The sequence below is a fragment of the Equus caballus genome, chromosome 22, assembly GCF_041296265.1.
Source record: "Equus caballus isolate H_3958 breed thoroughbred chromosome 22, TB-T2T, whole genome shotgun sequence".
NCBI classification, from domain to species: Eukaryota; Metazoa; Chordata; class Mammalia; order Perissodactyla; family Equidae; genus Equus; species Equus caballus.
Genome location: NC_091705.1, coordinates 15,090,069 through 15,110,704, shown reverse-complemented (window position 1 = coordinate 15,110,704; position 20,636 = coordinate 15,090,069). Strand labels below are relative to the sequence as shown.

Sequence of the window (20,636 nt, the reverse complement as noted above, 5' to 3'; positions counted from 1 at the left end):
GGATGGTGCCCATCCCACACTGGTAATTAAATATTTTAAATGTCCTCTTTGACCATGAATCATTTACTAAGCTCACTCTTCCTACTAGAATAAGAATTTCTCTATTTCCTAATGGTTTTTTACTCAGTATATTTATATTTGTCTCATTTATATGTAAATTCAGTGTCCTTGTGTGAGGGAATCAAGTTATTTGTACACTTAAGTAGAAACAGTGCTGAGTTTAAGGTAAGAAATGACAGGTTTTCCCAAACCAAAGGAGCATAGTAATTTAGCAGGAAACCAAGTGTGCGTTGAGCTTTGTGAAGCAAATTAGAAAATGAGACTGCACAAAAGTAGCCCAAATTGTACTTTGCCTGCAGCTGTTTGTCTGTTCTCCTCTGGAAAGAACATGGAACAAGGTAATAATACAGGCTTTGGGTATTCCATACCAGCACTGGTCATTATTAACGTTAGCCACTCAGACAGAGATAGACCGTAGGAAATGGGAGAGTTTTTGTTTAATTAAAGTTCTTGTATCACACCCACTAGTACTTAAAGACATTAGTAATTATAGTGAGTTAAATGGCCTGAAAAACGGTGCTGTGTGGCCAGCTTCTCACAGACGACAGAAGTGATCCTAGTTCTAGAAGGGACCATCTTGTGTTTAGAACTAACTTACCCCTGGTTCCAAATGAGGCTGCACTTGAAGGAGCCAAGCAGCTCTCAGTTCTACTCCAGTCTCCTCAGCAGATGCCCTGAGAAAGAGGGTCTACACACTGTTTCATTTGGGCCTTTTATTCAGGAAACTTGGAAGCCTACTCTAAGTGACAGTCCTAGGTTCTATGAGAACTGCCTTCAAATCTTCAGGGACCTCACGTGGCTAGAGGGGTAAGATAGGGCAGGCTCCACACAATGGCCAACCTAGGCAGTGGTCAGTGAGGGCTGACTACTCAGAAACAGGAGGAGTGAAGGTGTCCCTGCCAGCAAGGGTCCCAGAGAAGACTTACGGATGAGATTGCAATTGAGCTGGGCCTGGAATCATAGGTCTGACTTGAGCAGGAAGAGAAGGTGAAGGAGCCAAGAGAAGGCATCCTAAGAGGAAGCAACTTAGGAAGTAACCTAGATTTAGGAAAAGGGGGCAGGGCGAATGCTGATAGGAAGTGGTGAATAGTTCACTTTTCCTGGTCTGGAAAGTGTCTGGGACCACCCTGAGAAGGAAGTGGGGAATGCCAAAGGATTTTTTAAGGAAGATTAAAACAGTCATGGCAGAAGAACTCATTAAAAGGGGGAGACAGATGCTAAGGGCCAGATAAAAATTTGGGGCATGATGCTGGAGGAGGGAGTTGTGCTAGAAAAGGAAAAGGTTAGAGGGAACAGGAACAGGATGAGGGTAAAAGGCACCCATGATGGATGTGAGTAAAATTGACAGTATGGAAATTGTGGTCAGTAAGAGGCACCTCTAAGTTACTGGATATGGAGGAGGGACAGTTTCAAGCAAAGTGAATATACCATTTATAGCTGTCAGTGGAAGGTGAGGTCAAGTGGAGAGGAAGGTTTCTAGAATTGAAAGCATCATAGAAATGAGAAAGAAAGCAATGAGGATTCTTCTTATAGCTATTGAATCACTATGTTGGATGCTTGGGAATGCCTACATAGGAAAACCAAGAGCCAGATGCTGGAGTTCACAGAGCAGTGAATGTACAACCTAGAAGGACACATGTGGAGGTAGCCAGGCTCAACTGAGCCTGCTATAAGTGAGGGGCCTGTTCTTTTAGGGGAACATGGTAGCTTTTAGGGGAATGGCATAGAAGTACGAGACAGAAGTTTATAGGTGTTCTTCCAATTCTTCTCTATGACTTGGGGGATGAGTGGGGAGGGAGTCAGGAAATAAACTCTACTCCAATGGCCTTTGTGGGAAGAGATGTCATTTGAGAAGGCAAGCTTCTGTTTGCCCTCTAGAGAATAGTCTTTGTTTGGGTTGCCCCAAAGCAGACCCTGAGACATGGTTTCCAGTGCAGTTAGCTTGAGGGGTGTAATGGACACAGGTAGAGGCAGGGGGAAGTGATACAAGGAAGGAAAGAGAGCCAATAATCAGAGTGTTCTCAAGTTACTTACCACTAAGGCACCTGGAGCTTAACCTCTGGGGAAACTCTGGGGGCTGGTGTTGGACACACACCTCAGAGGTGTCCTCCTGGAGGGGTGAGGGAGTCGGGAATTCTGACTCTGGTCAGCCTTTTGTTGAGAGCTCCTGTGGGAGGGATAAATTCCCTGAGGATTCTAGATTGGTAGAAGGACAGTAAAGCACGTTTTGGAGGAAAGAGAGTCCTCAGGTAAGGAAATGCAGGTACTGGTGTTGGAAGTCAACTAAAGTGAGCTGACTTGGAGGCAGCAAGATACATGGGCGCCGCCCAGCAGCGTTGGCTGCAAACATCTGTGAAAGTGAGAAATCGTGAAGTTCTAAATGGGTTCTCTTAGAAATGCAGACAAACAGCAGTAACTGCACCGATGCTCTTGACTTTTTCTTTAATTTTAAGCATACAGAATTAAGAAAACTCAGCTCCTAATTGATCTCCAAGTTATGGTTTGAGAAAAGACATGTTATTTTTAATGAGCTTTGTTGATAAGAACAGAAAACTTTACATAGTGAGGGGGCCAGCCCAGTGGCATAGTGGTTAGGTTCACATGCTCCACTTCAGCGGCCCGGAGTTTGAGATTCAGATCCTGGGCATGGACCTACGCACCGCTTATCAAGCCATGCTGTGGCAGGCATCCCACATATAAAGTAGAGGAAGATGGGCACAGATGTTAGCTCAGGGCCAATCTTCCTCGGCCAAAAGAACATAGGCAGTGAATGTTAGCTCAGGGCTAATCTTCCAAAAAAAAAACAAACAAAACTTTATGTAGTGAAACTTCAACTAGCCACAATCTTTGGATCCAAAAGATTCCACATAACCCTACTTTCACACCAGGGTAGGCTGGAGGCCTTCACTGTCCAATATAGTAGCCACTAGCCACATGCGGCTATTTAAACTGAAAAATTAAAATGTGAATTTTTAGTTATACTAGCCACATTTCAGGTGCTCAAGAGCCACATGTGACTAGTGGCTATCCGTTGGGCATCTCACATATGGAACATTTCTGCTATTATCTAAAGTTCTATCAGACAGGCGGCTCTAGACATACAGATAGAACTGAGCATGTACCAATTCCTGTTCTGTAGAGTGTAGTGTTTTTCTAATGAAATTATTTATAGGGCTAAAATTTTTACAAGTTATTTATGTCTCTCTCAGAAAACACAAAACCAAACCTATGTTTTCATAGGTTCCTGTTCATCAAGGTTTAGTTGAACCAAGACCAAAAAAAGCATCTCATCAGACTGGATCAAACTCTTAGTATTTGTTAGATTTCTGGAGGGGGCCTGGCCCCGTGGCTAAGTGGTTAAGTTCACGTGCTCTGCTTCGGCCACCCAGGGTTTCACCGGTTCAGATCCTGGGCCCGGACATGGCACCGCTCAACAAGCCATACTGAGGTGGCATCCCACATGCCACAACTAGAAGGACCTACAACTGAAAATACACAACTATGTACCCAGGGGGCTTTGGGAGGAAAAATAAAATCTTTTAAAAAAATCCTTAATTAATTAGATTTCTGGAGGACCTTGCATACCCCCCAGTCCATATGTTCATTTCACAGACAAGAGTCACAGACAAGACCCAAAGATAGAGAGCTCTTAGCTATCCAGGATTCACTCCTCTGCCCTACACTGCCTCTCACTGTCCTCAGTAAAGCAGGGAGTTAGCTTGTGATGTCAGGCTTAAGAGCCCAGAGAGCAACCCCATATTCCCTTGACACCCCTATCGTAAAGTGTTTGAGATCACAAGACTGATTTCTCTCAGCCACAGCTCTCCTTTTCCAGCCTTACCGCCCACACACTGGTTGTGCACATCTTCTTAAAATGGATAAAACTGAAAAACAAGAGCCTGGAACTCAATACTGATCATTCTTGGATATCTCAGCCCTAGCCTTTGGGATTCTAATGGAAATCGATTGTAGTACAGAGTGCACATTCATTTTGTTTGCCTAAGATGACAATCTGCAATCAAACAGAATGTTTGGGATTCTTCTCCAAGTCGTTGCCATGACAACACCTGGCTTGGCATCACTCAGATAGCAGGATAACTTAGTATATTACTCCAGATCTTCATGACCGCATCCTGTTATATAACAGTTTGATTTCATTATTTCCTATATGTTGAAGGCATTGCTTTGCTCAAAAGCATATTGCTGAAATGCTAACATTAAATGCGGTAAAAGAAAGAAGCTGAAAAAATGTTTTGTTCTTCAGAGATGATGAAGTTGGAAATAGAGTTGGGAGTTAGATGACTGGTATAATGTGCCTTGAAATGGCAAAGACACGGGTAACTGTAATAGATGCTGTTACTCCTAGTCAGATCTCCTTTTTGGGGTCAGTGCTGCATCCCCCAGCTGCTAGGAGTGTTGACCACTTGCAAATCACCGCTACACTTTTCTCCCTAGAGTTGCCCTCAGATCATGGGAGTTCTCTTGCCTAGAAATGCCTGGAAGGTTCTGTAAAACCTCTGACACCCTCAGCTGATGATATGGGGTTACAAAAGCTCAGTCTCCTTACCTCGTGGTAGAGCAACTCTGGAGGGCCATTTATGCTAAAGAGCACCCTGTAGGATCAGACTGAGGCTGGATTTCAGCTAGAAATACACTCGACCTTCTTCCTCTGCCCTGTCCTGCTTCTCACTCCCTCAGAGGGTCTTCCTGAGAGCCTTTTCTCAGTAAATCACATGCACATGAACCCTCACCTCAGGCTCTGTGAGTAGGGAACTTGACCTAAGACAATAAGCCTATCAGCTAAGTGTCTAGTTAATTTCTTTGTAATGCACAGTGACTTAATTTTATTTTTTTTTTTTAGGTATTGAACTTATCCCTCAAGTAAGGATAGAAGATTTAAAGCAGATGAAGGTAAAATTGCTTGGTCATTTTGCAAGCACTCTTGAATTACACATATTGGTGAAACCAACGTATTTTTGTTTCTCACCAGCTATAATCATTGTTGTAGTGCTACAGAAAACTTATTTTGGATCCTCTTTGTTTTTTCCACAGGCTTACTTGAAGCATTTAAAGAAACAACAGAAGGAGCTAAATTCTTTAAAGAAGAAACATGCAAAGGTACAGTGTTTTGTGTGTGCGTGCCTATGTGTGCGTAGTTTTGTTTGTTTTTTCCTTTTAGCTCCCTGAGGAAACCCTCAAGCTACTGTTTTGTGTTGTGGACTGAGGAATTCTTCACAGCCAAAACACTCCTTAGAAACTGATACCAGCCAACTGGACAGTATTACCTTCATTTTAACTGGTTAGAAAAGGAAATTAAAAAGCAGAATCCATTTGGGATCGGTTGTCACTGATTTGTGATGTGCATTTCTAACAGTTATTTCAAAAGCATATCAAAAAACCCATTGAAAAATTGTTTAAGAATATGACTTCATCTAAACTAGCGGGCCATACCCAGACTGTTGAAAACCCGCTGGCAATCCTATCCTCTAAGTACCGGAGTTCCCTGGGCTCTGGCAAATGGGCTGCCACACACGGTGCATGCAGGGAGAGGCTGCTGAGTTCCAGACTTCTCACCCCGGCACCTAGAGAGAGAACTCTTCTCACTTTTCCCCCGTCATGGCCTACTTCTGAAATATAGTTGTTTTTCCTTTTTACCCATAAGAAGAGTCTTTTGACAGTGATTGTGAGAATTTATAAGAGCTAGTTGCAAATTTAAGAGAATAGCAGGAGGTGGCCTTGGAAATTCTCATGTAGGTTGGAAAACTTCACAGCCCTCAGCATCATCCTGCTTTCCAGTGTCCCCTCCCAGAGAAAGGAAGACAGCCTAATACCTCTTTCCTTATTAAGGTATGTCACAGCAGTGGCTGCCACTGGAAGCATAATGTGTGTCCTCTTCCATTAAGGGCAATGAAACCAAGAGAGACTTAATTTCCTACCTTGAAAGGACTTCTGAGTTCTTTTAAACTAATCTTGCATTCCCAATTCTTTATACTCTGACCCAAGCCTCAAACCATGGCGTGTCCTGCAGAGCTGGACTTGAGAGATGTACCTCTGACTTACTCCAGATAGTGAGATGCAAAGAGCATGGTCAGGAACTCTGTCATTTCTTTAGCGATTTACGCTCCTTTGAGAAATTTGGCCTCATCTTGGCCTAGTAATATTCCCTGTATTGTTGAATTTCATGGATCTGTTGATGTAGAGGTCGCTTCAAAGACTGTTCCTAAATTTCATGAATAATTCCATCCAATGGAATTCCTTTCATTGCCCCTAAGGAAAACTTGCCACAGATTTTCATAAATGTGGGACTATGGGAGACACAGCTAAAGTGGTGATTTCAATTTTGTTGGCCGTTGGCACCAGCTTTCAATATGCAAAGGCAACAGGAAAAAAAAAGAGAAAAGGAAATGAGAATGCAGCTTAAGTGACTTTAGTTCATTAGGAATGGAGTTGGTACCCACATGGCAAGGCATCATCCAACACATTTTCCTTCCGTTGAAATGGGATCTCTGTCTTTGAGGCAGGTGTCTCAGTGGCCTTTGGGCCACTTGGAAACTTAAACATTTTGGCCTCACACTCACTTAATATTTCCTTGAGGCATGACCGGGAAATATACTGTGAATGATAATAATAACAACAATAATAATAGCAGCTAGAATTTTTGCATGCTGAGTATTTTCCAGATGCTGTGCGCAGCACTTTACATTTATTATCTCATTTAATACTGTCTACCCTATAAGGCACAGCCTAAGTCCCCACTTTGCACGTGTGGAAATTAAGATTAGGGAGGTTAAACAATTTAACTAATGTCCAGCACTAGGGAGTAGCAGAGCCATTATTTGAACCCAAATCACCTGAGTCTAGAACTCAGACTCTCGCTACATTTTTCTGTGGAGAATTTTGGATGCTTCAATAAATAAATAAGTTCCCCTCGTTGCAGCAATGCAGTGGCAGCACAGGGGATGTTATATAAATCTCCATCTGGTTTGGACAGTGTCAGTATACTGGTTACCTGGACAGCTACTAAGGAAGGATGCTCATCAGTTCTTTAGAACGTGACCTGCATAATACTGAGCAGAGTTGTCTGTTGATTCTCGTGTCTACCTTTGCGTCCACACTGACTCAGGTCAGTTAACAGGCGTATCTGGTTAGTCAGAAGAGTGGCAAAGACACTGTCTTAGTCAGCTTGGGCTACTATGGCAAATTACCGTAGACCAGGTGGCTTAAACAAAGACATTTATTTCTCACAGTTCCGGAAGTTAGAAGTCCAAAGTCAAGTGCAGCAGATTCAGTGTCTGATGGGGACCCCCTTCCTGATTGCAGACAGCCTCCTCCTTGTATCCTCACATGGTAGAGAGAGCTGTCATCTTTCTCCTGTCTCTGCTTATAAGGTCACTAATCCCATTCATGGGGGCTCCACCCTCATGACCTAATTACCTCCCTAAGGCCTCACTTCCAAATTCCATCACATTGAGAATTAGGGCTTCAACATAAGAATTTGGGAGGGGGGCTGGCCCCGTGGCCGAGTGGTTAAGTTCACGCGCTCCGCTGCAAGTGGCCCAGTGTTTCGTTGGTTCGAATCCTGGGCGTGGACATGGCACTGCTCATCAAGCCACTCTGAGGCAGCGTCCCACATGCCACAACTAGAAGGACCCACAACGAAGAATATACAACTATGTACCGGGGGGCTTTGGGGAGAAAAAGGAAAAAATAAAATCTTTAAAAAAAAAAAAAAAAGGAATTTGGGAGGGACACAAGAATTTAGTCCACAGCAGGTGAAAAAGTGTTCTGCGAGACAGTTGATGGGTGGCTTGGGTAGCTCTTCTCCTCCACCTCAGACACCACCTGCTTCCTCCCTTCCGTTTTCTTCACACTCGTAGGCAGGGAAATGCTCGTATTACTTAGTAACCAGTAAGTCCCAGATGGCCAAAAGGATCAAAGTTGCCATCATTTGCAGAAAACAACCTTGAGTTTCTCATTGCCCCACATTATAATAGAACCAAAACCTCAAAGAAGATTTTAAGTTTCCCTAAATCCTACCGCCTAAGTTTGCGTGGACTTTCATAACAGGTCCCGTGTGGTTTTTTGCAGGAAGCCTTCACCGTTCCTTAGGTCGAGCAGCAGAGCTAAGTTGCCCCAGTCACATGTGCAGTGCTTGCCCGTTGCTTTCAGAAGCATTTCTGAGCAGGGGAATGCATTTCATGGCTTGCTTTCATACCCTCAGCTACTTCACAAGTTCAAGTTACAAGTGTGTGATTATAAGCTTATGAATGAATTCCTTCTCCCACGTTAAATACACAGGGGACCCACTTTTTTATTCAACCTGCTTTGGCTGTATAATTTATGCACTCTGAATTTTGTAGTCTTTTTGTATAAAACTACTACTATGAATAAGGTTAACATTTATTTCATGCCACTTTTGTGTTACACATTTTATATATATTCCCAAATCCTCACAATATCCCTGAAGTCTGCATTTTAGACATGAATGAAGTGAAATTCAGAGAAGTGAGTCCCTGGCCTAGAGCCGTACAACTCGTGAATGCTGGTTATAACTAAAGTCCTTTTCATCTACTTTAACTGTCCAAGGGCTTTGCAAATAATTATTGTCAAATAATGAGATCTTCCTGTCTGTAAACTCCGTAATATTTCAGTCTGTAATATTTCCTGAATATTTGCCACTGTCTCATCTGAGCCAGCTTGTAAGATGAAGGATATATATGACTATTTACTTGCCTGATATGTGCTGAGGCCTACTTGACTAACACACTTGTCTTTAAAAATGAAAAAAGAAAAGCTATTGAAGAAAGTGGAAGGATGTGACAAACCTATCATCATTAGACACACTTACTGCCTGATCTCCATTTGATCGTGTTTCTCCTAACACTAATTTTCTTCCTGTCAATACTTTTAAAATGGTAAAACTAGCTAATCTACATTGAGGTTTACTTAAGCACTTATTCTTAGGTATTCTTGTAACAATTCCATGAAGTAATATAATTATATTAACTTGTATCAGTTAGCCTTTGCTGGGTAACAAACTAATGTAAGTGACTTAAAACAACAGTCATGTATTTAGCTCACAGTTTTGTGGGTCAGCAGTTTGGGCTGGCTTCAGCTGGATGATTCTTCTGGTCTCAGCTGAGGTCACTCCTGCATCTGCTGTCATTGTCAGTTTGGCAGGTGGTGGGCAGATGTAGGGGGGCTGGCTGTTTTGGAAGACTTCTCCTGAGCCACTTCCTCTCTGCTTTATGTGGTCTCTCATCTTCCAGCAGGCTAGTCCAGACTTACTCAGATAACAGGGGTCCCAGGAGACCAAGCAGAAGCAGGCAAGGCTTCTTGGGTCCTCAGCTCAGAATGGCACACCATCACTTCCACCTTGTTCTCTTGGCTAAAGAAAATCCTAAGGCCCAGAGTTGAGGGTTGAGGACTCTACCTCTCTTGGCAGGAGGAGCCAGAAAGTCACATTGCTAAGTGGGGATGGATGCAGAGAGGGAAAAATTGTGGCCATTTTTGCAACAGTCTACCAACCATTTGACAGATGAGATAATTTACACTTAAAAGAAACACAAGTTGGCTAAATTGCCTAGCCTTTAAAGGTGGAGCCAGGATTTGAATCAAAATTCTATCTGACTCCAGAATTCAAGCTCTTAACCACTATGCAGGTTTGCCTCTGACTTTTCCCACGTTAATTTATCTTTCCACACATCTTGGTGGTCTTAGTGAAAGGGCTTTAAGAGCAATCATGAGTCTCTCACGGCACATATATCTTGGCTTCCTTTGGGACTGATTTTTCACATATGATTCTTGGGCCAAGAGCTGGAGGTTACATAAAATTCCATATTCTTGTGCCCATCAGAGTCTTAGTTATAATCTCCAAGGAGAAGTCTATGAAATACATTTTAAATAAACTCCTCTCCTACACACAATAAATTTTGAGAACTGTTTCTTTAGGAATATTGTTTAACACTCTTTACTGTCCCTTGGCCCCTTAGTGGAAACCCCACCAATTGCCTGCAAGATGCAGTTCAGGCCCCTTTAAAAAACAAGTTCTACCCTGTTGTCAAGCAATAGTGAGAATAAATTCCCCCAGCCTTCCTGTGAAACAACATCTACAATACTTTTATAACAGTTTTGAAGCCCACCCAAGATGGGGCTGACTAAGGTTGCCATCCCAAACCCTTAGGTTGTAAAATAACTACCACGGAGGGAAGGTAGCCAGCCTGAGCTGCACCCTCCCAACCACAGTGCCCACGCTTCCTCCTTGACACTTGGTAGCTAAGAGCAAAGACCAGTACTTAGTCCACATTCAGTGATGGTAGGGCACTCTCAGCTCTTACATATCAGCCTCGGTAATAATGCCAATAATGTCAGACCTATAGGGAAGCAGAGAATCCATGAACTAAATCTCGGTGGTTTAAGAAATAAATGTCTCATCCAAAAGAGAATCTATTTCCAAACTTGAAGGGTAGCTGCAGGATGGAGACACAACAGTGGTGTGAATATGAACAGCTGCCATTTGTAAAAGAAAGCCATAGAAACAGGTGGATGGTCTGCTGCTAAGAGAGTGAGAAGAAATGACCATTAGCCCCAAATGAGATGGAGATGCTATTAACATGCCTAGTTTTTGGAAAATGCCAGTGGTCAATTGCTTTTGACCCTGTGAATGCAGCTGGCTGTCAGACTTCTATTTGTCTCTCACTTTCTAGAACCACCTCTTCAGTTTGTAATGGAAACTGGGGGGATGGTTTTCAAGTATCTGTTAGATGAGACACAGAAAAAGCAGAGCTAAGCAACAGTGATCCACCCTAGCACATGACTCATTAGGTCCAGAACCATTTGCTTTCCTGAGACAAGCATGCTTTTCAATCGTCTGATGTGGTCAAATCCTTAGGACAAAAAGTTTAAAACCCAAAGTTGGATAATTACTCCCAGTAACATGTTAGAAGAAGAATTACAACTCAGTTGCCTCTAGGGACCAGGCATGAAGACCGTTGCCCAGGTATAGTAAACAGGGGAGTGCTCATTCCTGTTCAAAGGGGAAGTCAGATTTAGCTGCCACCATTGGTACCTCGAGAGGCCAGGGGCCCGCTCTGTTCTCTAAAGGAGAGCTATAAAATCTGAAATTGTATATGAATTTCCTGATCTTTTATAGTGGCCACTACTTCAGTCTTTTCTTCAAATACAATGTAGACCAAAAAAAGAAAAAAATCTGAAAAACTACATCTGTAGATTGGATGTGGCCCTTGGGTCACCAGGTTGCACAATTTGCAACATCACTATTAGGTGAGTCAAATTAAATGCCTGCGAAACCAACTAAAATTTGGCATTTCAGTAAAACTAGTAATGGAAAATTTGCTCTTTGCTAGGCAAGCAAGTTAGCTGATAACACCAAGCCTGCTGTTAAAACTCATCAATTGTAATTCATGGTAAAGCCTCAATAACAGACTTACAACTCTGTTATGAAGTAGAAAGGGCCGGAGACACAGCACCCACGCACAGAGGCAGCTTACTGGTAATCTCAGAGTTACACACTGAGCAGACATGATTTGCTCAGATTTTTCAGCATCATCTGTGATGCAATAATTACACCCATAATCACATCAGTCACAAGAATGAATTGCAACAGAATTTTTTCCCAAAAGAAGCTGAATTTACTCTTCGATGAGAATCATATACAAATTCTGCTAAAAGTTATACATTTATTCCCCCTCAAATGTCCCAGTTAAGATCGACTTTAAAGTCAGCACATTGAATTTTGGTACTCTTGACCTGAATGAACGAAAAAGATGTATGTCTCTTCTATAGTGTCTCACGATTTAGGTAAGGATCAAAAGAATAAAATCAATGATAGTTTTTTTTTTTTTTTTTGAGTTAAAATGAGCTTAGAGATCTTTTCCTGGCTCCTCCCCAGGAAGCTGAGTCTTGACCCCTGTCACATGATGATCGTTAATTCAGATCCTGGTTCCTTTGTGGAAGGAGAAGTAGTGTCTGAGAACCAGATTATCCAAAAACACTTCAGTCATCACTGCCTACCACACAGGGAATAGCATTTTGAGCACAGAAGGAAACACGGATAATTTTTCAAGACCAGCTTTCTTCTTATTTGTATTAACTATAATCATTTTAATTCAATATGCTTCTAATTTTTGAAATTATTTCTACATACATTAGATAACTTTGCACCTCATCACAATTCCATGAATTAGGGTGGGCAAACAGATCTTGTTCAGTTTTCTAATAAAGAAGTTGAGGCCTGGAAAGATTTATATATGTTAAACAAAGCTGCTGGCTGGCTAATTATTGACTGAGCCCGGACTGGAATCCTCTTGCTACTTTCCCATGCTAATTTTTTATTCATGCAACAGATCTTTACTGAGCATCTGTTTTGTACCAAGCTTTGTGCTGTGTACTAGTGAACAAGAAGACTTCTCCTGCTCTTGTAGAGCATATTTTATAGATGTGAATCCATCATGAATACCTTTATAGTACAAACAGCCTCATTCCTCATATCTAATTGAGTTAATATGTTCACCAGAATGGTTCCTTAAGAAATGGCCTGTATCAGCTTACTTCTAAGTCTCCAAGCCTCTCCTTTTCCTGTGCTTTATTAGAATATTTAAAGAAACAATCTTCTCCATCCTCCTTTCAATGATATTTGCAACAGACATAGGAATGTGGTCCCTCTAATATCTTTTTATGTAAATTTACACAGAGCCCCTTATTTATTTGCCCAGGAAAATTAACGCATGTTCTAGATAGGCATGAGGATTTCTAAATCTCAGGAGGAAGACTGGTAGTAGGGTGTTTTAGTAAGTTGTTTTTTTTTTAAGCTTTCAGATGTACATCGTAATATATTTCGAATTCTGTATAGATTACATCATGTTCACCACCCAAAAATTAATTATAGTCTATCCCCTCACATGTGAACCTAATCACCCCTTTTGCCCTCCCCCCTTCCCCTATAGTAACCACCAATCCAGTCTCCATTGCTATGTGTTAGTTTGTCATTGTTTTTATCTTCTGCTTATGAGTGAGATCCCACAGTATTTGACTTTCTACCTCTGACTAATTTCACTCAGCATAATACCCTCAAAGACCATCCGTGTTGTCACAAATGGCTGGATTTCATCATTTCTTATGGCTGAGTAGTATTCCATTGTGTATAAATACCACATCTTCTTTATCCATTTGTCCCTTGATGGGCACCCAGGTTGGTTCCAAGTCTTGGCTATTGTGTATAATGCTGCAATGAACCATAGGGGTGCAAGTATCTTTATGCGTTTGTGTTTTCAAGTTCTTTGGATAAATACCCAGCAGTGAGACAGCTGGATCATATGGTAGATCTATTCTTAATTTTCTGAGGATACTCCATACTGTTTTCCATAGTGCCTGCACCAGTTTGCACTCCCACCAGCAGTGTACAAGGGTTCCCCTCTCTCCACAGCCTCTCCAGCATTTGTTATTTCCTGTCTTGTTAATTATAGCCATTCTGACTGGAGTGAAGTGATACCTCATTGTAGTTTTGATTTGCATTTCCCTGATAACTAATAATGTTGAGCATCTTTTCATATGCGTGTTGGTCATCCGTATATCTTCTTTGGAGAAATCTCTGTTCAGATCTTTTGCCCATTTAGTAAGTGTTTTTTTTTTTTTCCATGGCAATGCAAGGGTAGTTAAAGCCATTCAAATAAGGATACACAGTGTGTTAGTCTATTCCTGGGACAGGAGATTAAGCTTGGAGGAAAGGTTTATTGATTTAATTATTCTGGTTGCTGTCCCTTATCCCAAGTCACTCTCTGTATATTATCATGAGTATTGAATACATAGTATAAATAGGTTTATGTCACTTAATTTTGAATAAGGTATAACAGGCATTTGAAATATGATTTATATTGTATTGAATTTTGATCCTAACAACCCTATAAAGTAGCTATTACTCTTCCAGTTATAAAGGTGAGCAGACTGAGAGGGTTAAGTAGCTTGTCCCGGGATTGGAGACTGAAGAACCCACATCCTTAACCCAATGCCACGTTGCAGAACCCCTGACAGAAATGTGTTTATAACACAAAAGTGCATACACATTAGTGATATGACTAGATTTATGAGATGGTTCTAACCACAAATTAAGCAAGTCGTTGTTACATATAATTCTCTGACCCCAAATCCACAGCAAGATAACATCACCTCAGACCACCTCAGTTGTCTCCATTATCAGTTCCTGTTCTGGGAACCTTCCCAGAACACCCTCCTCCAGGCCTTCTCCCAAAGGCATGTGTCCGCTGGGCAAGAATGCTGAGACCTTGTGCACCAATGCATTTCTGAAGAATTTATGCATAAATGATTTACAGATCAAGTCCTATATTAATTTACTAACAGCACTGGGAAATTAAGTAAATCTTAGTAAAGTTAGAAATCCCTTCCCCATTTATATTTTATGAAATCTTTTAAAGATGTTCACGAATTAGGTTTGCTTCAAGTCGAGCCTCCCTTAGGAAGAAAATTAATTGTTTTAATTGACACTCGCTTTAAAAAAAACGACAAGCAAAAGGAAATCTGACTGTGAGGGGGGTTATATAACATGAATAACATCTATGCATTCCAGTCTTACATACCACCCCATTTCTCTAAGTTTCTCAAGAGTAAGAATACACTGTAACATCATGTATCATTTAGAGTTGGGTATCACTGATTTTACTGATTTCCTCTATGTTTGAAGGGCTGAGCAGCTCAGGAAATGTGATTTCAGGTAAATCGCTAGCTGTGGCCAGATTATCAGGAGGAAATAATGTCTATAGAGAAATACTTATTTTCTAAGCATTGCAGCCCCAATTTCAGTGATCAAATGAAGCACATGGGAAAATATTTTAAATATCTGTAAAACTGAAGGCCTGAGCTCCTGAACACTGTGTCATCCTCATGAATGCATCTAGATCAGGAAACCAGTGAAAATATCAAGTTATGGGGATTTGAAATCAGTTGATAGTGACAACCACACTGGCAATTCTCATTGTGTAGTGATGGTATCCAAGCCCCTGCAAAGTGTGCCCAGTGTTTAGAAGCCATGTCACATGACACATAGTTATATTTAGCATATAAAAGACAATAAATATGGCAGCTAAACTTGGGTATTTGAGGACCAATGTGTGGAAGTAGGCTAATTAGGTGGCTCTGTCAGCAGAACAAGGATGGATGACTGGAAGTTCTATGGAGAAATGTATGTATAGAAGAAAGGACTTTGGAATGATTGACGCTGCCCAATGGTGAGCAAGGGCAGCCTTTCGAGGCTGGCATGTTCATGAGTCTGAGGCTGGAGACTTCCTTGTTGAGAATACCCACGTACCAGAAACTCTTGTGTTGGGTAGGAGATTGGAAGTCCTTCTAGTTCCCAGACTTGGTTACTTGTTGATTTCCAAACCAAGACTGGAAAAGCTGGTGAAAATTATGCCAGCCTAGCAAAGGGTAAAGTTTATCAGCCACACTGAAAGTCCAACTCCTAACTGCAAATTCTTCTTATTCAGGAACACAGTACCATGCAAAAGCTACACTGCACGCAAGTTGACAAAATCGTGGCACAGTATGACAAAGAGAAGTCGACTCATGAGAAAATCCTAGAGAAGGCAATGAAGAAGAAGGGGTAACAGTGTTTATTTCCTTCTGGAGGCTTCTTGCCTTTTTATGTTTTGTCTTTTCCCATAGTTCAGCTGCCCATTTAGGGCAAGGAAGAACTTAATCTTGACTGTGTTTTCATCATTAAAAATGATTCCTGGAAAAGAGGAGACTCATTCAGCTGAAGGGAGTGATTGAAGTAGAAAAGGGAGCTTTATTCAAGTTCTACAGCTTTTGGTTAATGACGTAATAATTATGTCTCTCATGGGTTTGCCGTTCAGGTATGTTTAAGGTGAACAGGGGGAGAAGGAAGGACAAGGTAAAGTTGAGTAGAGAAAATTAAAAAAAAAAAATATTTTGTATAGCCAGAAAATACATAATAAGGTTGATGCACCTGAGGAAAAGAATGCAATCTTGATTTTTAGTATTATAAGAATCCTTAGCTTATGCCAATAGATAAGACTGTTGAATAAAACCTATCATTGCCTTTACTGTGAAGGATTTTGTCTAGAATTAAGCCAGGAGATTGTTTCCATAATGCTGCAAGCTCACTGAATAACAGACTAGAGGGAAAACATACTCAGTGCCAGCCATTGAGAAGTGTTAGATTTGATGAGAGACCTAGCATTTTTAGAATAATGCTTCTCTCAGAGACATTCTCAATTAATAATATAATGAAACATTCTAACTTAGACCATAATAAATCAGAGCGTATATGTTGAAGACAGAGGCTCAGGACTTATTCTGGTTTCACCAATCATATGGATAATTCAAAGGAAAAAAAAATAATCACTGAAATAAGCAATAATGGTTGCTGGGAAATTGCCTAGTATATATTTCCTGCTCACAATAGAATAAGAAGCAAAAATTACCCTGTGATGCCAAGAAATGCTATTTTCTCTCTTGCTGGCATTTGTAAAAGACAAAAATTTGGCTTTACAAACAAAAAGGATTAAAAATTCACTTCAAGGCTGAGGACCTATTTTCCAGTCTTCATTCCAAATAATATTTTATTGAATAAATGAAAAATAACTTGAAGAAAAACAGAAACCAAAATGGAAACTGTGACAACAGACCCTTCCCAACGAAACAATTGTTAGGTCTGAAGTGTCTCTTTGTGAACTGGTTGAATTGAGTAATCATGATACAGATATTTTGTAAGGTGTGTGTATTACTTGAAAAACTGATGTTGCCCAATGAGGTATGGCATCCTATGTTTGATGAACAGATTGTCTTCATCAGAAAGCCTTGAAGCAAAGGCCCGTGAGAATGGGAAGATATCTAACATCTGGCATGCATTTGCAATTTTCCATTTTCAGGGGAAGTAATTGTCTTGAAATGAAAAAAGAAACAGAAATTAAAATTCAGACACTGACATCAGATCACAAATCTAAGGTAAGAAAATGCCTATTTTTACAGCAGCAACTTGCATAAGATACTTTGTAATTTTTTAGAAGCCATATGCATAGTATAAATCAGAAATAACAGTAGCCTGGGGCCAGTCTGGGAAGCCGAGGGATCCAGGGGTCCACATTTGTTCCAGACTCACTGGCTTTACAAAGAGCCATTTCATGGAACATTTTTTTCTTCATCTGTAGAAATATGCTAACAATATCCAAGTTGTCTGCTTCAGAGACATCAAATGAAACAATAAATGGACTAAAAGGAAATACTGTATAAAATACAGAATATGCTTCCCTATAGAAGTAACATTAAACATATGACAGAAAACCACCCAACTTGTGGGTTGAGTAACTCTGATACTTGCTCCATCCTAAATTTGCTGTGGAAATTAGAGATGAGAAAAAAATCATGAGTTGACATTCTAGGAGATGAGCTTCATTACTCCTATTTCCCAAAAAACACAAGAAAATGGGAGCTTAGGGGACCTTAATTAAGTTTGTGGACATTTAGGGCACTAAGCACTGAGTTCCAGTCAACAACACAAATAATTCTTCCAGCAATATTGGTTAGAAAAGGAAAGAAAAAAAACCTTTAAAGAAAGCTCCCAGCTATAGCTTTTCGTCAAACCAGCCAGCCTCCATATGTGTGCTTGCAGCTCCATCATCCGGCTCAGTGACCCTCCACATACATGGGCCAGCCATGCTGTTCAAGCTGAAGTTCTCCTTGGTGCTTTGTGTGTTGTGTTTGTTCTGCCTCAAAATCTATAGAGGCAGTGTGCCACGTGTCTTTGAGAGCTGTTCCCCACTTTCTCTTTCTCTCTTCTAAACTAGAATGTTTGAGAAGTAATGACTGAGCAACATGCCATGATTTTTAGATGCTTTCTATAAATGGGATGGTAGAAACCTTCCAACTGTACCAATTTGCTTTTGCTGCATAATAAACAATGCCAAAATTGAGTGGCTTAAGACAACTACCATTTATTAGCTCACAATTCAGTGGGTCAGAATTTGGGCTATACTCAACCGAGTGGTTCTTCTACTGATTTTTTCTGGGTTCATTCCTGTGTCTCCAGTCAGCTGGGATTGATAGCCTCACTCAGATATCTTGTGGTAGGCTGGCTGCTGGTGGCTTTTTCCTACATGACCTCTCATCCTCCGGTAGGCTGGCACAGGCTCCATCACAAGGTAGCCTCAGGGCTCCAGGCATAGCAAAGGGTGAGCACTTCCCAAACCTTTGCTTGCATCACATTTGCTCCTCTCTCATGGCTAAAGCAAGTCTCGAGGTCAGCCAGATTCAAGGAGGTGGAGAAATAGACTCTAGCATCGCTTTCTACCCCAGCAGTTGTTAGGGTTGACACGATAAGTCATGATCTGGGACTAGAAGAACGCAGAGTGTCTATTCAGACCTGTGGCCTTGTGGAAGTGAAGCTGGAAATGCATGCCGTGATGCAGAGAATTCTGATGGAATCGGTAAAGGAGCCCAAGGCCCAGACAATGGGAGGTGGGCAAGTTAGGCAGTGAAATAACAGATTATGGTTAAATATTTAGAGTTAAAGTGATTGATTTATTTTAATAAGCTATGACATCCTGATTCCCATTTACTTTTTGCAGGTTATAGGTATTGGTGGGAGGGATCTGAAATACATAACTAATACTCTGCCTACAGTTCATAGCTAATATATGAGAATTCCAGGTGGCACCATCCCCCTTTTCCTACACAGGTCAAAGAGATTGTGGCCCAGCACACAAAGGAGTGGTCAGAAATGATCAACACCCACAGTGCTGAGGAGCAAGAAATCCGGGACCTGCACCTCAGCCAGCAGTGCGAGCTGCTGAGAAAGCTCCTGATCAGTGCCCACGAGCAGCAAACCCAGCAGCTAAAACTGTCCCATGACAGGTAGGAGGGTTCCCGTCTCCGGAATAAACTCTAATTGTTTATAGAGACTAATTGTGTGTGTGAGCCAAGGCAGTAAGGAAAATCAATGTGACATATAATACTGAGCTTTGTGTATACCATATCATACGGTCAGCGTGAGCAAGGTGAACTGTAAGAAATGGCTTCTGCCATCAGAGGGCTTACAAGTGTTGGCAAGATATCAACACACATGAAAATTAAGTCAAATTACAAATTGTGTATGATATATACTAATAAGCGTCACAGTCTGAAGGAGCTCTGCTGCCTCCGGAGTGGTCACAGAGCCTTCACAGAATGGTGGGGCTACAACTGGCCTTTGCACATGATCTGGAGTCTTTCAGGAAGAAAAGGCACAGAAGGAGATAAAGAGCAGTCAGTTAAGCTCCTAGAGTTATCGCTTCTGATCATTCACTGGCTGAATGTGGAGACAACTTTCTCTACATGATTTTATTTATCTGTGAATTTTAGAAAGAGGGCCTGATCAAGAAACAGCAGAGAAGTATCAATTCATTTTTTTCTCTCCCTACTTCAGCACACTGAATTTTGCATTTAAAATACTGCAAATGGTGCTGGCCAAGTGGCTTAGTGATTGAGTACACGCACTCTGCTCTGGTGGCCCAGGGTTCACAGGTTTGGATCCTGGGCACAGACCTATGCACTGCTTGTCAAGCCATGCTGTGGCGACATCCCACATGCAAAATGGAGGAGGATTGGCACAGTTAGCTCAGTGACAGTCTTCCTCAAGCAAAAAGAGGCAACAGACGTTAGCTCAGGGCCAGTCTTCCTCACCAAAAATAAAAAATAAAATATAGCAATTGGAGAGCTGGACATTTCCCCTGACAGAAGAGTGTTTATATTGATTACATCTTTTTGTCACAGCTTTGTGGCAGCCTGCTTACTTCTCACTGAGTGTCTACCATATGCCACAGTTAGGGCCTATTGATACACACAAAAGAGTAGAAAATAGAAGCATTATACAAACAAAACAACCAAAAAACTTTTCAAATGCTAACTGCATAAATTATCTGGTTACATTCCCAAATTCCCAACCTTATTTTGGTGGGATAGATACAGCCATAAGAACATAATGTGTTTTTGCCATGGTTTCCCATTTTCTTTTGGGGCCCCTAGATGTGTACTGTGCTGTTTCCTGTGGGATAATCTTCTACACTCTATCCGTTTTAAAGTATTCTATTTCATAGGTTTAGAAGTTGTCTTTTCTTTCTTCCCTTAGACACGCCCTTGATTCAGTACACAGAAAGGTCTGTTCATCACTCTGCCTTTGACCATTGCTGCAATACCAGAATTTAGATGTCTACCCTTATTCAAAGATACTTCACAGAATAAAACACTCTTTTCTAACCTTTCTTGTAGTTGAATAAAAAAAAAATTAGCCCGCAACAGTAGGCATTGTCCCAAAGAGAAAAACAAAGTAAACCAATTCTGCCAATACATGGGAAGTCATTTGAGGAGACCGTAACTTAATTACTACTTTACCTTAAAAAAAAATCCATGGCAGGGCTATTATTCAAAGCAATAGCGGTGTTGAAGCTTTTTCTCGAGCACCCCGTGGTTGTTGGTTGTTGGTTTTTTCCACCATCATGGCTATTGTTCATGGCTGAAATCTTGCTTTCTTAACACTTGTCATCAAC

General features: G+C 41.2%; 1 protein-coding gene across 17 annotated transcripts in view; it reads left to right on the top strand.

Annotated features, from left to right (window-relative positions):
• The window catches only part of PLCB4 (phospholipase C beta 4), a 389,234-nt gene that overhangs the window by 356,148 nt on the left and 12,450 nt on the right, over nucleotides 1–20,636 (top strand). For all 17 annotated transcript variants that reach the window (XM_070247466.1, XM_023626126.2, XM_070247461.1 and 14 more), the window contains 5 exons: nucleotides 4,922–4,971; nucleotides 5,113–5,178; nucleotides 15,579–15,694; nucleotides 16,986–17,061; nucleotides 18,791–18,966. In XM_070247466.1, coding sequence (XP_070103567.1) covers nucleotides 4,922–4,971; nucleotides 5,113–5,178; nucleotides 15,579–15,694; nucleotides 16,986–17,061; nucleotides 18,791–18,966 — 484 coding nt within the window. The remainder of the gene's footprint in view (nucleotides 1–4,921; nucleotides 4,972–5,112; nucleotides 5,179–15,578; nucleotides 15,695–16,985; nucleotides 17,062–18,790; nucleotides 18,967–20,636) is intronic.